Source organism: Heloderma suspectum, chromosome 2 (genome assembly GCF_057233095.1).
Source record: "Heloderma suspectum isolate Gila_16-S chromosome 2, 16-S_ref, whole genome shotgun sequence".
Lineage (NCBI taxonomy): Eukaryota > Metazoa > Chordata > Lepidosauria > Squamata > Helodermatidae > Heloderma > Heloderma suspectum.
This window is the reverse complement of record NC_139459.1, coordinates 168,971,633-168,988,295: the sequence shown is the minus strand read 5'-3', so window position 1 is coordinate 168,988,295 and position 16,663 is coordinate 168,971,633. Positions and strand designations below refer to the sequence as shown.

The window sequence follows — 16,663 nt, the reverse complement described above, 5'->3', positions numbered from 1 at the left end:
GTAAATAATGTAAAAGAGCATGTGTATCAGTGAATATTAATGACAGTTCCAGCACAAAATCTATTAGAGTAATAACTTCCTCCCCAAAAGAAGAAACTACTGGACATTGCCAAAACATACGTTTAAAAGAAGCATTAGCTGCATTGCACCACCAACATGTAGTTGAATTAGACAATCCCATTATTAAATAAACATTGTGGTGTCCAGCAGACACAAAACAAAAGTTTTTGCTGAAGATGCAACCTAAGATCCATAGGCGCAACAGGTAGATGCCAAAGCATCTTCACCTCCCTGAGATGAAAAGGAGTAGAGCTGTGTGTCATCAGCATACTGATGACAATGCACCCCAAAACTCTGGATAACCCCACACAGCAGTTTCATGAAGATGTAAAACATGGGGGATAAAATCAACCCCTGCAGCACCCCACACCAGAGGCCCCATGCGGCCAAGCAATACCACTACCACCCTCTGGAATCTTATATGCTTTGCAAACATACCTCAACTAGGGACTTTCGTCCATCCCTAGTGTGTGGGTGGTGTTTATTTTATTTGTAAAAATAAAATAAAAATAGATTTTGAAAAAAGGAAGAGGGCAATTATGTATCTGGTTCCCAGTTTTGAAAGCAGCCACACACATACTGTCACCGACCTCTAGATCTCATCTGAGACTGCACCCCATAACAGCTGCAACCAGGTATGACGTGGCACCTTTCTCCTTCTCTAGAATCTCATCCAAGACGTTGTCTTTTTACCTGAAGGATTCCATCACGACCTGGGAGGTGCTAGCTGTGAGCATGTCAGACACAAAAGGTAAAGGATTCAGGACAGCAGGCAGGAGAGGGGAGATGGAGTTGGGCCACTGCCTGCCTTGGAAAACATCCTAAAAGGAGCGTGGATGCACAGCTGCTCTGGATTCTCAACCTGCTTCCTTTCCCGTTGACCCTCCTTGCAGGAATCTGTGTGGCTGAACCTTATGAGATAAGAGTAATGAAGGAGTTCTTCATCGATCTACGGTTGCCTTACTCGGTAGCGAGGAACGAGCAGGTGGAGATTCGGGCTATTCTCTACAATTATGCAGAGCGGGACATCAGGGTAAGCTTTGGGATTTTGGCAGGGTGCGCATTACAAAGTGCGGATGTGTGTACCATTTGTCATTCTAGGGTCTGTATTGGATGCTGGGGTACAGCCCTTGGATACTGCATAGCTGTATGTATTCCAAAAACTGTGCCACAGCATTGTCTGGGCTACTGCAAGGAATTCAGATATTCACCTCTTGGATCATGCAGGACAGCAAAATAGAGCCTTGGCCGTGGGGTGGTATGGGGCTCACAGTTGTACCTTGGGGCAGAAGGCTTAGTATCCCTGTACATTTGTTCTTTCTTTGGGGGATAACAATGAAACTTCTGTACCTCATAGTCTTCAGAGCTAGTTTAGTTTAATGGAGCTGGTAAGTCCTTAGAATTTAGAAAGAGGGTGTTAGGCAAGTCACTATTCTCTCAGCCTCAATCCTGCCATCTGCAGTATGAATATATGAGCCTCCCCAGGACCTTGGGGCCTTGTTCTGAGAGCCAGCGTTGTCTGACTTCAGGCTAGCTGGTACAAGGAATAGCGCTGTTTCAGTAGTAGCCGCCTTATTAGGGAACTCCATCCCCAGAATGATAAAGCAGGCCTATTCTGTAATTGTCTTTGGAAGGTTAGTAAACTATTCTCCTCCCAATAAGCATTCAGTATGGCTAGCTGAGATCTTTTAGCTGCACTGATGGTGGAGGTGGTTTTTAAACAATATTATTCTAAAAGTGTTAAAAAACTTGTTGTACAATTGCATATTTTCCCATTACTAATATTTACATAAATCAGTACATGATATAATATCCTTATGTCTTCAGTATATACGTGTGTGTGTGTGTGTGCGCACGCCCGCACGCCCGCACAAGTGCAATATTCATACTTAGAAGATGCCTTATTTATTTTATAATATTTAACACAGCCGTAGAAACTCAGTAGCTCCATAGGTACATTTTGATTATAATTCCACAATATTAAGAATACATCCCAATTTTCATAATATATGCTGATCTTATTAGCCTTTTCTCTCCCTTTTCAAAATCTGACCAGGGCTGTCTTTACACAAGGCATTTATTGTGAGCTCGTGATTGGTCACTCATGGAAGTTTGCTGGTCATTTACATGATGCCGTCAACCACTAGGGCACATCCAGCTGTATTTGATCTTTATCCTGCTAAAAAAAAACCCTCAGATAATCCACTATTTAACTGTAAATCTTGATTAATAGCCTTGGCTATTGGGCAGTATAAAAATGTAACAAACAAACAAACAAATAAAAATACGCACAATGGGCAGTATCCAATGGGGTGCTTGGCCCCTGCCAATTCTTTTCTGCCCCACTGGTTCAGTTTGTTTTGACCGAAATTACCCAGTTTGTACTTCCTGGACCCAAACATGAACCCAAACACAATCTGCGGTCAAAGGCCATACATTTTTGAGTTGGTGTTGTATGGAACAGAAAAATGTGCACAAAAAATGTGTTTTTGAAAAATGTGCACGAACACACTTAATCTATAGGAGAAAAATTAATGTTTCAGAAATGAGCACAATTGATTTGGGGAAATATGCAGGAGTTTTTTATGCAAAAAGAAACAAACAATGCTCACAATCTGATACAGACACAAGTCAGAATGAGCTTGGAGGAGAAATTAAGGAGAGCCATGCTGGATCAGACCAAGTATCCATCTTGTCCAGGATTCTGTTCACACAATGGACAGAAACCCACAAGTAGGACATGACTTGCACCTCACACCCGTGTTCCCTTGCAACTGGTGTACAAAGGCATACTGCCTCTTATACTGGAGGTAGCATATAGTCATCAGAACTAGAAGCCATTGATACCCTTATCCTCCATGAATTTATCCAATCCCCTTTCAAAGTAATCCAAAGTAGTGGCCATCACTACATCTTGTGGAAATGAATTCCATAGTTTATATGCACTGTGTGGAGAAGTACTTCTTTTTATCTGTCCTGAATCTCCCACCAATCAGCTTCATGGGATGATCTCAGGTTCTAGTATTATGAGAAGGGGAGAAAAATGACTCCCTATCTACTTTTTCCACACCATGCATAATTTTGTATACCTCTATCATGTCTCCCCTTATTCGCTTTTATTCTAAGCTAAACAGTCCCAGCAGTTATAACCTTTCCTCATAGGGGATTTGCTCCAGCCCCTTGATCATTTAAGGGTGCAATCCTGTGGCTGCTAGTCTGTGGCTAGATGGCCATAGGATAGGTCAGTTCCCTGAGAACCGACTTTCACCCCCTCCCGTGCTGCCTTGTAGGCAGCGTGGAATGGCCCTGCGCTCCGTGCTAGGAAGAGGAGTGCGGAGCGGTGAAAATGGGGCATTCCTGGGGGCGCGGCAGGGTGGGGAAGTCAGAAATCCGGTATGACATATCCAATGTGTCTTCCGGATGCTGCTTCCTGCCCTCCAACTTCCTGCAGCTAGACAGCTGAAATCGGCTGTCTAGCTGTAAATGCAAGGGCGGCTGAAGTGCGGAGAGGATGCTCCCCTCCACGCTGCTCCTGTCCTGCATTGGATAGGTGGTCGCCTCCGAGTTCAGAGGTGGCTGCCTATCCCAGTAGGATTGCTCCCTCTGTTGCTCTTTTCTGTACTTTTTCCAACTCTACAATGTCCTTTTTTAGGTGCAGTGACCAGAACTGTATACAGTATTCTAAGTGTGGTTGCACCATAGATTTCTAACAGTGGAGTATGATGTTGGCATTTTTATTTTCAGTTCCTTTCCTAATTATGCCTAACACAGAGTTTGCCTTTTTCACAGCAGCTGCACATTGGGTCAACATCTTCATTGAGTTTTCCACCACAACCCCAAGATCTCTTTCTTGGTCAGTCACCACTAGCTCCAATCCCATCAGCTTATATTTGAAGTTGGGCTTCTTGCCCTAATGTGCATCACTTTACACTTGCTTACATTGAACCACATTTGCCATTTGGATGCCCATTCTCCCAGTTTGGAGAGATCCTTTTGGGGCTCCTTGCAACCCATTTTTCTTTCCATCACCCTAAATAATTTGGTGTCATCAACAAACTTGGCCACTTCACTGCTTACTCCTAATTCCAAATCATGTGAATAAGTTGACAAGCACTAGTCCTGTGGGACCCCACTGTTTACATCCCTCTACTATTTATATCCCTCCATCCCTTCCTACTGTCTGCTTTCTGTTCTTTAAACAGTTACTAATCCATAAGAGGGCCTCTCCTCTAATTCCATGATTGCTAAGTTTGCTCAGGAATCTTGGGTGAGGGACTTTGTCAAAAGCCTTTTGGAAGTCCAAGTAAACAATGTCTACCAGATCACCCCTGTCCACGTGTTTACTGACACTCTCAAAGAACTCTAAAAGGTTAGTGAGGACTTACCTTTGTGGAAGCCATGTTGATTTTTTTTCCCCAGCAGGGCTTGTCCTTCTATATGCTTACTGATTTTATCTTTAATAATGCTTTCAAGCAATGTATCTATTTATTTATTTGTTACATTTATATCCCACCTTTTTTCCTCTTTGTGGAACCCAAGGTGGCTTTCATAATCCTCCTCCTCTCCGTTTTAGCTTCACAACAACAACCCTGTGAGGTAGGTTGGGCTGAGACTTGTACAGACTTAACGGAACAGACATTAAACTAACTGGCCTGTAATTTCCCAGATTCCCCCGCTGGATCCCTTTTTAAAAATTGGTGTTACATTGGACATTCTCCAGTCCTGTGGTACAGAGGCTGATCTTAGGGACATGTTGCATATTTTTGTTAGACGATCAGCAGTTTCTCATTTGAGTTCTTTAAGAACTCTAGAATGGATACCATCTGGGCCTGGTGATTTATTACGTTTCAGCTTGTCAATAAGGTTGAGAACTTCATATTTGGTCACTACTGTTTGCCTCCGTTCCTCAGACTCCCTTCCTGAAAACATCAGTTCAGGCATAGGTATCTGCTCTATATCTTCTGCAGTGAAGACAGATGAAAAGAATTCATTCAGCTTCTCCACAATCTCCTTATCCTCATTTAGTACTCCTTTTACTCCATTGCCATCCAGCAGCCCAACTGCCTCCCTTGCCGGGTTCCTGCTTCTGAGATATTTAAAGAATTCTTTATTGTTGTCCTTGATGTTGTTAGTGATATGCTCCTCAAAATGCTTTTTGCATCACTTATTGACTGCTTGCATCTCCTTTGTGCAAGCTTGTGCTCCCTTTTGTTTTCCTCATTTGGGCAAGACTTACATTTTCTGAAAAAAGCCTTCTTTTCTCTAATAGGTTCCTTGACCCTCCTCATTAACCATGCTGGTAACCTCTTGAACTTGGTGCTACCTTTCCTAACCTGTAGTATACAATAGCTGAGCTTCTATTACTGTGGTTTTGACTAACCTCCAAGCAGTTTGAAGGGATTTAACCCTCTTGATTCCCCCTTCCAACTTCCTTTTTACCAGTTCCCTCATTTTAGAGAGGTGTGTCCTCCTTAGAAGTCAAATGTGACTGTGTTGGACTTGCTTGGCAATTTCCACTTAAGTATGTATTAAATCTGATAGTACCGTGGTCACTGTTTCTAGTTGGTTCGACACCATTTACATGATACATCTCGTCGTACTAGGTCCTGGGTGACACCACTTAGGGTTAAATCCAGGGTCACCTCCTCTCTCGTTGGTTCCATGACCAACTGTTCTAGGGCACAGTTGTTTAGAGCATCAAGGTATTTAACCTCTTCGTCATGACTGGAACACGCATTTATCCAGTTGATGTTGGGGATAATTGAAGTCATCCATTATTACAATACTTCCTTCCTTGGAGGCCTTCCTGGTCTTGTCTTCCATCCCAAGATCACCCTGAGTGTTCTGGCCTGGGGGACGATAACATGTTCCTAGTACTAAATGAGGTATGGAGCCTGCTATTGTCACCCACAGCACTTCTGTGGAGGAGTCCCTTTTAGATTGCCTAGCCTGCTCTACACTATGCCTTGTTTGACATTTGACATACTGACCAACACCTCCTCCAGTACACCCTGACTTTATCCCCATCTTTCACTTTGGAATAGATAGTAACTGTACTCTCTCCTCTTTCCAATTATAACTCTTTATCTAATTTCTCTGACTCTCACAACCACTATCCATGCCACTTTAAGCCACGTGTTATTTATATTTTGGTCCTCTTCTTTAATCTGAGTTGATCCCTCAAGTGTCCATCTAACACTATAGCCCTCCTATACCCTTATAGCATCAGTCCCTCCTTCTCTCTCTCCTTTGTATCATACTGGCATATTGCTGTGTTTTCCCTAGATGTTATCTCACTCTATATTTTTAATCAAATATTTGCTGGTGCCTTTTATATTCTGTCCATATTTGTTTTATATTATCTTGTAATAACTTGTACACATTTTTATGCTCAAGGCTATGGTCTGGTGTGCTTTTCATTCTCCGGTCTCTCCTGGGAGCTGTTGTTCTTGCTGTGGTGCACAGTAGGTCTTTGTTAAATATCATAACTCAGTTCATTTGGGCGCATGTGTAGATGATGACATGTGGTAACAGTGCATTTGCATCACCTTTTGTGTTACATGTGGTAACCGTGCATTTGTCACAGTGCAAATGAAGAACGTGACAATGGAATTTGCAGGGGAATATGTTTGTGTCACCAGTTGTAAAGCTGTGTTCATGCTTGCAAGTGAAGAATCCACTATGATCACTGGAAAAAGACTGTGTAGGATGAAGACAATGCAATTTACTTAACGGGGAAAGCAAAGGAGTTGCAAAGCTGCCCCACACAAGGGCACTCCCTTCCCCGTTGTTAAGAATATATATTGCCCAGACAGACAGCAGTATGGATCACCTTCTCATCTGTCCTCAGGTGCAGGTGGCACTGGTACATGACACAGCTCTCTGCAGCGCTTCCACTGCTGAGCCAGGCTACAGGTGGATACTCACTGTTAAGGGCCAGTCTTCCACAGTGATGCCTTTTGTGATCATTCCACTGCAGCTGGGACTACACAAGATAGAGGTTAAAGCAGCTATCTGGGGCCAGTTTGGGGGTGAAGATGTGCAGAAGAAGCTGAAAGTTGTGGTATGTAATGAGCTGGATCCTCCAGTGACTCTTGGAGAAAGAAAGGCTGGAGCCTCTTGGATTCTTGACATTGAGTTCATTCACCTCTCCCCAACAGTGATTTATTTCATTTATGTCATCATTGTAGAATGGAGCACGTTCCTGTGGCACTACTTTAATTTGGAACTTGTATGGGGCAGTGGTTAGAGTGCTGGATTAGGCCTGGGGAGACCCAGTTCCAGTCACTACTGTGCCATGAAGCTCACTGGGTGACACTGGCTCAGTCACTCAGGCTAACTTATCCGGCAAGGATAAATTGGGATTGGACTACACCTTGAGTTACTTGAAGGGAAGAGATAATATATAAATATAATTAATAGCAACAGCAACTACAGCAGCACAAACCATATTGTGCACCACTGTGGCAAGATCTGAAGGAACAAGAGGGAGAAGCATCCAGCTCCAAGGAGCAGCTGTGGCTTTGGGAGGTGAAGAAACCTGCTTCTTGGTCTCTTCAGCAACTCATTTGCTAGGACCAATTTTTTCTAGGCACCAGTAGTTCCTGAGTTCCTTGATTTTTTGCATCTCTCTGGATAATATAGTAGAGGAAGTTGCCTTTGTCAACCAAAGCTGCTGTGTTTGCTGAAGCAAGGATGAGTGTGTGTAATATCATGTGCAGCAGCAGATTGTAGCAAATGCAGAAGAGATGCCTCATCTAAAGGGGATCACCCCATGCCCATGAAAGCTCAGTGCAGTGAAAGATCAATGCAGCTTCAATGCAGTGAGGCAGAGACCATTAAAAAGAAAGGAGCCATAGAGTAGAGGAGCAGACCAAATTGTGGCAGCTTCCTCAGGTGGGAGGCAGAGTAGGAGACCGACAGATCTGGCCTATTGGTCAGAATTCACCTGGATGTTCTCCTGTGCAAGTCATGAGGAGAAGCTACATACACAAGAGCACAACAGTACGCTTGGGCAGCTCCCATTCACATAAAAGATCCTGACTGATGCTGCTTCTATTTGAATTAGTGAGGAACAAAATGCCATTTGTCATTTCCACTTTAGGCACCAAAATGTTTTGGATCAGCCTTGTGGAGGAGAGGTTGTTTTTTTTTTAAGGCTGCAGTTCTATACACATTGAGCCTTGTGTGGCGCAGAGTGGTAGGCGGCAGTATTGCAACCGAAACTCTCCCCACGACCTGAGTTCGATCCCAGCGGAAGCCGGGTCTCGGGTAGCTGGCTCAGGTCGACTCAGCCCTCCATCCTCCCGAGGTCGGTAAAATGAGTACCCAGCTTGCTGGGGGCAAGGTAGTCACGACTGGGGAAGGCAATGGCAAACCACCCCGCTATAGTCCGCCATGAAAACGCCAGTGTAAGCGGTGTCCCTTTAGGAGTCAGCAATGACCCGGTGCTTGCACAGGAGGAACCTTTCCTTTTTTTTTTTCTGTACACATTTACAATGGGGAGAACTCTATTGAACTCAGTGGGTCTTACAGAGGGGCAAGGACAGAGCACATGCTTTAAATGCAGATGGTCTCAGATGAAATCCCCCACATCTCCAGCTAAAAAGTTCTCAGGTAGCAGGACTGGAAAAGACCTCTAAGTGACACTAGGAGTGTATGAGACATTTCTTTCATTTCATTTTTGATCAGGATTTACTTAGTTCACTCCTCCCAGACCTAACACAGACTGGAACACAATCTGCAGTAGATGTCTGTATATTTCCAAGCTTGCAATGTGATTTGCAGATCAAACAAAAATGTGTTCGATAACGTGTACATTTGAAAAATGTGCATGAAAAATTGTGTACTTTTGAAAAATGTGTACAAACACAGTTTAATCAATGGGGAAGAATGCGTAAATTTCAAAGATGCACACAATTGATGCATACATTTGGAAAAATATGCACCATAATACACACTTATTTTCATGCAAAAAGAAATAGAGATCGCCATCGGATATGGACCCAAAATGGAACAAGCTTTGATGTGGAATTTGAAGAACTTCAATGAGTTCATGTTTTGCTTGTACACACATCTCTAAGTGAGACCTTGGAGAATGACCACTTGTTAGGATAGATAGTATTGGGCTAGATAAATGAATGGTGTGTCTCTGCATAAAGCAGTTTTGCAGAGAGGGTATACTTCAGTGACACAGTCACTGCTTGGCACAGAGAGAGCCTTGGCACCTCCAGTTAAAAAGATCCCAGGTGAGCTGGGAAAACCCTCTGCCTGTGACCTTGGGGAGCTGCTGCAAATCAGAGTAGATAATACTGGATCTCACATACATTACTTCCTTTTAACAGGGCCAGCTCCAGGCTTGAGAGGACCTGGTCAAAGTGTCTGGTGGCCCACCCCTCTGTGGGCCCTGGTAGTCCTACCCAGCTGTGGTGGCAGCACTGAAAACAGTGCTGGGCAGCTGGCTTTAGACACCCTTTTAATTTCCTACAAAGCTCCAGAGTGATACTAGATTGAGGGCATTGTGGGAAATGTAAAGGGTGGCTAGATATAGCTGCAGGCACCGCTGGGAGTACTGGGTCAGGAAAACAAACTGAAGAGAGAAGTAGGGCAGGTATCAACAATGGGTCTTTCCAGGATTCAGAGCCCTAGAAGCTGCCCAATAATGCCAGGTACTGACACCAGCCCTGCCTTCTAAGTAAACTTTTATAGGACCTCCTTCTCTTGGTGAGCTCCATCAACTTGTTAGGACATCAGTATGAATTGCATCCAGCAGTGGTTGCAAAGAGTCACATTTGCACCAGGGACTAGATCTGATGCCCTGGTTTTATTTTTCCCATGTTGCTGTTCTGTTTCTCTTTGCTGCCATGTTAAGTCTTGTTGCAGTGAGACTCTGGTAAAAGACAGTTCCTGTTCTTTCTTCTTTACCAGCCTGAAGGGAAGCTGAAAAAGCTTGTAAAAACATTTGAATTGGATCCAGTTACAAACGGTACCAGTAAGTAACGGTTTATTGCTGTTCAAAGTTCCATTCCCACTCTGTCTTGAATCCTTTGAAAGCCTGTCTCTGTTGTCTAGCCCTTATACTTACTTTGTTTTAATATTTCCAAGTAACCTGGATATAATTTTGCCTGTGAAATTTCAGGCATGGGGTTCTTTTATCATGGGGAGGTCATCATATGAACACAGAAACCCAGGTGCATGTAAAGCTTCTGAATTGTGCACCATCAGTCCTGTGAAGCTTTGGCCTTATGTAAACATTTCTTCACCCTGGGGCAAACTTTAAAAATACTTTCCCCCTACCTGCCCAAGTTTTGAACAAAAATGATTGTCCTACAATCCTGGAAAAAATAAAATAACAACTCATCAAGGGGCAATGGGTAGATTTTGTTCACTGGGAGAACTTTGGAGTTAATTTGTCTTATGATATGGGACAGAAACAGTCTTAGTTGCCCTGGTTGATGACTCACACTGGGGAATGGATGGGGGGAGTGCAACCCTGTTGGTTCTTTTGGACTTCTCAGTGGCTTTCGATACCATTGACCATGGTATCCTTCTGGATCATTTATCTGTTTGGGCTTGGGAGGCACGGTTTAATAGTGGTTCCAGCCCTTTCTGGAGGAGCGCTCTCAAGGTGGTGCTTCTGTTCCACCCCATGGCCATTAGCCTGTGGGGTGCTGCAAGGTTCTATCTTGTCCTCCATGCTTTTTAACATCTACATAAAACCTCTGGGGGAAGTCATCAGCAGGTTTGGGCTGAAATGTCATCAGTATGTGGCTGATACTCAGCTCTACCTCTTGTTTTCATCTGCACATCCCAGGGAGGCTGTGAAACTGTTTGGGATGGATGAGGGTGAACAGGCTGAAACTTAATCCAGACAGAGGGAGCTACTGTGGGTTGGGAAATCAACTACTTTGGATGGAGGTTTACACAACTGGTCTTAGATGGGGTTGTATAGTTGAATGGTGGGTGGCTGTTGAGTGTGTGGGTATTTTTATGGTGGTAAGGATGTGCCTAGGAAACTCTGATACAGGGACCCATGGAGGGGACACCACTATTCCAGTGACTCGGGGCAGAAGGAGATACAGCAGGAGGAGGGGGTTGGGACTAGGGATGTCAGAGAATTCCGCCACGAATCTCGGTGAGGCCAAATGCCAGTGCATTCGGCCCCCCAAAATCCATGGCAGAACGAAGCCCCCGCCCCCCCAACCCACGAAAGGCGTGCGGGACAGAGCCCCCACCCCACGAAAGGCGCGTGAAATGGAGCACTTACCTGCTGCCGTCTGCGCTGACTTGCGAATGGCGGCCGCTCTGCGGCCGCCATTCGCTTCGTCATCAAAGCCGTGATAGGCTACGTAAATACTACGTAAATACTTACGTAGCCTATCATGGCTAACACAGGGACGCCTTTTGCGTCCCTGCGGAGGCCGTGATAGGCTACGTAAGAATTTACGTAGCCTATCACAGCAAGCAAAAAAACCCCAAAAAACACCCACGTACGCAAATGGCGGCGGCTACGGCGGCCGCCATTTGCGTTCCCTTTTTTTCGCCATCTTAACCTACTTAAATATTTATGTAGGCTATTATGGCAAAAAAAAGGGGACCGCAAATAACGTAGTGCGCGCTATTTGCGTTCCTTTTTTTTGCCATAATAGCCTACGTAAATATTTACGTAGGATAAAACGACGAAAAAAAAGGAACGCAAATGGTGGCTGCTGTAGCCGCCGCCATTTGCATACGCAGGTGTTGGGTTTTTTTTTTTTGCTTGCCGTGATAGGCTACGTAAATTCTTATGTAGCCTATCAGGCAGCCCATCCACAGCCAGAACTCCGGCTGCAGATGGCCCTGGCCGGCTGCTCCACAGAGCTGCTGTGGAGTGGAGCTGGCCGGGCAGGATTCCGGGGGGAGAGACGGAGCGCCTCCCCCCCCCACCGCGAAGCACATCCGTGAAACGGTAAGTGACTTTCGTACATCCCTAGCTGGGACATCATAGTAGAATGGGTCACAGGTGTTTATACACTGTTCCCTTTCAACCCCCCTCCTCTAGCTCTCATGTACCTAATAGCTCTTCCACTGTGCCCTCCTGTCTTGCGGTGCTGCTATTTAATGCCAGATCGGTCTGCAATAAGACCGCACTCATTTAATCATGGATGAGGGGGCCGACCTGGTGTGTATTACTGAGACTTGGTTGGGTGAGCTGGGTGGAATCAACCTGACTCAGCTCTGCCCACCTGGGTACTCAGTCCAGTACCAAAATAGGTTGGAGAGCCAGGGGGTGGGGAGTTGCTGTGATTCATAGAACCTCCATCTCTATCACTAGGAGTCCACTCCACCTTGGAGCGGGCCTTGAGGGGTTGCACCTGGTGTTGGGCCATAGAGACAGATTGGGGATGCTGCTGGTGTACCGCCCACCCTGCTGCCCAGCATCCTCCCTGACTGAGCTGGCAGAGGCAGTCGCAAGTGTGGTGTTGGGTGGTTCTGGGTGACTTCAACTTCCATGCTGAGGCTGTCTCCAGAGTTCCAGCTCAGGACTTCATGGCCTCCATGACAACCATGGGGCTGTCTCAGTATGTCATCGGCCCAACACATGCAGCAGGGCACAGCCTTGATTTGGTTTTTGCTCCAATTTGTGAGATGGGTAGTCTGATGATTGGGGGCTCCAAATAACCCCATTGTCATGGTCAGACCATTTCCTGGTGAGATTTGAACTTACGGCATTACTCTCCTCCCGCGGGCGGCAGGGGGGGACCTATTTGGATGGTCCGCCCCAGGAGACTGATTGAATCCAGTGGATTTCTGAATGCTCTTGGGGATTTTCCAGTGGAGAGCGCTGGTGATCCAGCTGAGGCCCTAGCTTCACTGTGGAACAGTGAGATGTGGAGGTCCATCAACTTGATTGCACCTGAGTGCCGTCTCCGGCACTGTGGAGCCCGTTCTGCTCCCTGGTATACTGGGGAGCTGCAGTCAATGAAACAGGCTGGACGTTGGCTAGAGCGCAAATAATGCAAGATTATCAAGACACATTTCAATCTGGGTTTTGTCCTGGTTACAGGACTGAATCAGCCTTGGTCATCCTGATGGATGACCTTTATCGAGAGAGGGATAGGGGGAGTGCAACTCTGTTAATTCTGCTCGATCTCTCATTGGCTTTTGATACCATCGACCATGGTATCCTCCTGGATCGACTCCATGGGATGGGTATTGGAGGCACTGTGTTACAGTGGTTCCAATCCTACCTACGGGGCCAATTTCAGAGAGTAACATTGGGTGACTATTCCTCAGCCCCTCGGCAATTGAGCTATGGGGTGCTGCAGGGTACCATCTTGCCCCTAATGTTGTTTAACATCTATATGAAGCCGCTGGGAGCGGTCATTAGGGGATTTGGAGCTAGATGCCATCAGTATGCTGATGACACGCAGCTCTATCTCCCTGTGACATCTGAATCAGGAGAGGCTGTGCAAGTCCTTAATCAGTGCCTAGACTCAGTAATGGGCTGGATGAAGGCCAATAAACTGTAGCTGAATCCTGGCAAGATGGACGCCCTGTTGGTGACTGGTTCTCGAGCTGGGAGATAGGCGCATTGCCTGTTCTGGCAGGGGTTGCATTCCCTCTGAAAGATCAGGTCCATAGTCTGGGGGTACTCCTAGATCCATCATTGTCGCTGGAGGCCCAAGTGGCCGCTGCAGCTCGGAATGCCTTTTACCAGCTTCGGCTGGTTCGCCAGCTACAGCCTCTCCTGGACAGGGATAGCTTGGCCATGGTGGTACAGGCATTAGTAACCTCAAGACTGGATTACTGCAATGCACTCTATGTGGGGCTGCCCTTAAGGCTGGTCCAGAAGCTGGAGCTAGTGCAGAATGCAGCAGCTTGGCTGTTGTCGGTAGCTGCCCCTTTTCAGTGTGTAACTCCTCTGCTGAGGGAACTGCACTGGCTGCCTATTATAGAATCATAGAATCATAGAACAGTAGGCTTGTTGCAAGTGCTGCCTGCAAATTTATCAAACTATTCCCATATTCCCACACTCCTTGGGAGTATAACTGTAGGGACTGTCATGATGAGCTCCTGCGCTTCAAAATGTATCACTACACCACTGATGCAGATGCAAAGCAGTTTTCACGTGAAGCTGTTTTTAGACTGCAGTCAGAAACCAAGCAAGCCAGTGTGTTTAGTTCCCTGGAGTCAGGCTGACATTTGTGGATTATGTTGACAGTTCCTCAGTACTGTAGATTCATACCCGCACGCTCCCCACTACACCGGTGGAAAGATGAGCCTGGGAGAGAGAGAGAGAGAGAGCGCACACAATTTGTCCAGGAGCACATGGAGACAAAGGCAGAAAAAGTGCCCTAGTTGGCAAGTCTTAGCCAAGCCTGCACAACGTGTGACCCACTAAGCAAACATGTTCCACCAGCCATGTATGGTGGCCTGCTTGGGGCTTGGTAAACATTGATTTTTGCTGTCTGGGCTGGGATTGAAAATCTGGGTAGGGAGGGGTGTTTTCAAGCATCTGGCAGGCCAACATACATGGATCCAGACTGGTGGGTCACCTAGTTGTGCAGGCCTATTTTAGGATGATGTTCTCCATAAACCAGGGGTGGGCAACTTGTAGGCCAAAAACTCCCATAATCCCTCACCTTGGGCTATGCCGATGGGAGTGGCCCTCCAGTTAGTTTGTCCTACCCCTGTCATAAGCTATCTTTCTTCTGTCATTACAGTAATATCTCTGTCTTCCTATGTAATCCCTCTCTGTAAACCATCCATGTGTTGCTGTACCACTTCTTCACAAGCTCGAAAGAGAAACAGCTCAGTGTGCAAATATGTGTCTTGAATGCTAATTTGCAAAGCCAGTATTTCTGCCTCCTTGTGATGTTCCTCCTTTTCCTTCTTTTTTCAGATGGAGTCCAGGAAGTGAGAATCAGTCCCAGTGATTTAGCAGATATTGTTCCTCACACAGAACCGGAGACCAAAATTAGCATTATAGGTAAGTTACTTTCAAGTATGGAACTGTAGGACTGTAGAACTGGAAAGAACAAAATACTCTCCTCAGCTTCTGCTGCCACCCACCATGGAGAATGGACTGCTTAAAAAAACCCACTCAACACACTTTTCAAATGGATGGAACATAGGGCTGGGACTCCCCAGCTGATCTCAATGAGCATGGGGGTGGGCAAAAGCGTCCCCACAGATATAATGGTGCTATACTGCTTAAAGCTTTAAAGAGAATAACCAGCACCTTTAATTAGCCCCAACAGCTAATTTTAGCAGCTCCAGATTCAAGATCTCACCCTACAATTCCCACTTCTTACTGAATGTACACTTCTAGACATGTGTACAAATGTGCAAACATTCTCAAGACATGCATGTGTTTTAAAGGATCTTTTACCCTTGGCAATAGGTAGTGTTTGGAAGAGCTGAAACCCAAATAATCCACATGCAGACCAGCTTCTTCACGCAATGGGGAATTTATTATGCTAGCAAGGATTTAAATGACATAAATGTACACTTATGGATTTGGGAAATCAACTTGTTAGAGTGCTCATAAATCACATATACAAGCAGCAGCAAATATATAGAGCATTTCAGAGCCTGCGGAGAGAACTTGACCATGGGGGAATTAGCTTAATTCTTCCAAAGGCTGGATCTGAGAGTTTCTTCACTTAAAACCAGTCTGCAGACCTGCACTGGCAGTCTGTGTCTGTCTGGGATGGGCTTGTGAGTGCAAGAAGTTAAAAAGGAGGGGATTACATAAATCACAGCCCCTATCACTCTTGGGAAAGAAAAAGAAAGGTTTGGCATGAGCGTTAGAAAGTGGGTAGGAAGGAAGGCAGTTGCAAAGGGATCTATCCTGCTGTGGGGTGGTGCAATCAGGCTGCTTCTGATGCACAGTCACAATAGTGAAACTTGACCCCCATGTTCACAGCTCATTCACACCTCTTTAGAGTGCTTTGTGTGCATCCTGCTTGCTCTTGTTTCTCTGCTTGTTTATTTCTAGGGGTGTCAGAGAATTTCTCGCCGAAACTTCGGGGGGCCGAGTGCCAACGTATTCGGCCCCCCGAAGTAGTTTCGGGGAGAAATTCTCCGCGCCCCCCGCACCCCGCACCCCCCCCGGGATGGGACTTACCTTTCCCGAATGTCGCTCCCGGTGGCGGGTCGCAGTGGCAGTTCGGCAGGGCTTCGACAGGGGCGGGGGCGGCAGCTGGTCTTTCGACCGGCTGCCGCCGCCGCCATTCCAAGAAAAGTAAAAAAAAAAAAAAAAACGCCCCCGTGAAAGGCTACGTGACGATTAACGTAGCCTATCACGGCTAGATCTGCAAAGTCAGCCGTGATAGGCTATGTCAATCGTCACGTAGCCTATCACGGGTGACTTAAAAAAAAAAAAGCGCGTACGGCTAATGGCAGCCCCCATAGGGAGCTGCCATTCCCGTTCCTTATTTGGTCGCTGTAGTCTACGTAAAGATTATGTAGACTACAGCGAAAATAAGGGCAATGCTATTTGCGTTGCCCTTATTTTCGCCGTAGTCTACGTAAAGATTTACGTAGACTTGTTGTTCAGTCGTTCAGTCGTGTCCGACTCTTCGTGACCCCATGGACCATAGCACGCCAGGCCTTCCTG

At 46.0% G+C, this 16,663-nt stretch overlaps 1 protein-coding gene across 1 annotated transcript in view; it reads left to right on the top strand.

Moving 5' to 3' along the window:
- The window catches only part of LOC146353174 (A.superbus venom factor 1-like), a 197,941-nt gene that overhangs the window by 82,642 nt on the left and 98,636 nt on the right, over positions 1-16,663 (top strand). The window contains exons 19-23 of the mRNA XM_084835880.1: positions 726-811; positions 954-1,093; positions 6,911-7,123; positions 9,988-10,051; positions 14,945-15,031. Of these exons, the coding sequence (XP_084692006.1) occupies positions 726-811; positions 954-1,093; positions 6,911-7,123; positions 9,988-10,051; positions 14,945-15,031 (590 nt within the window). The remainder of the gene's footprint in view (positions 1-725; positions 812-953; positions 1,094-6,910; positions 7,124-9,987; positions 10,052-14,944; positions 15,032-16,663) is intronic.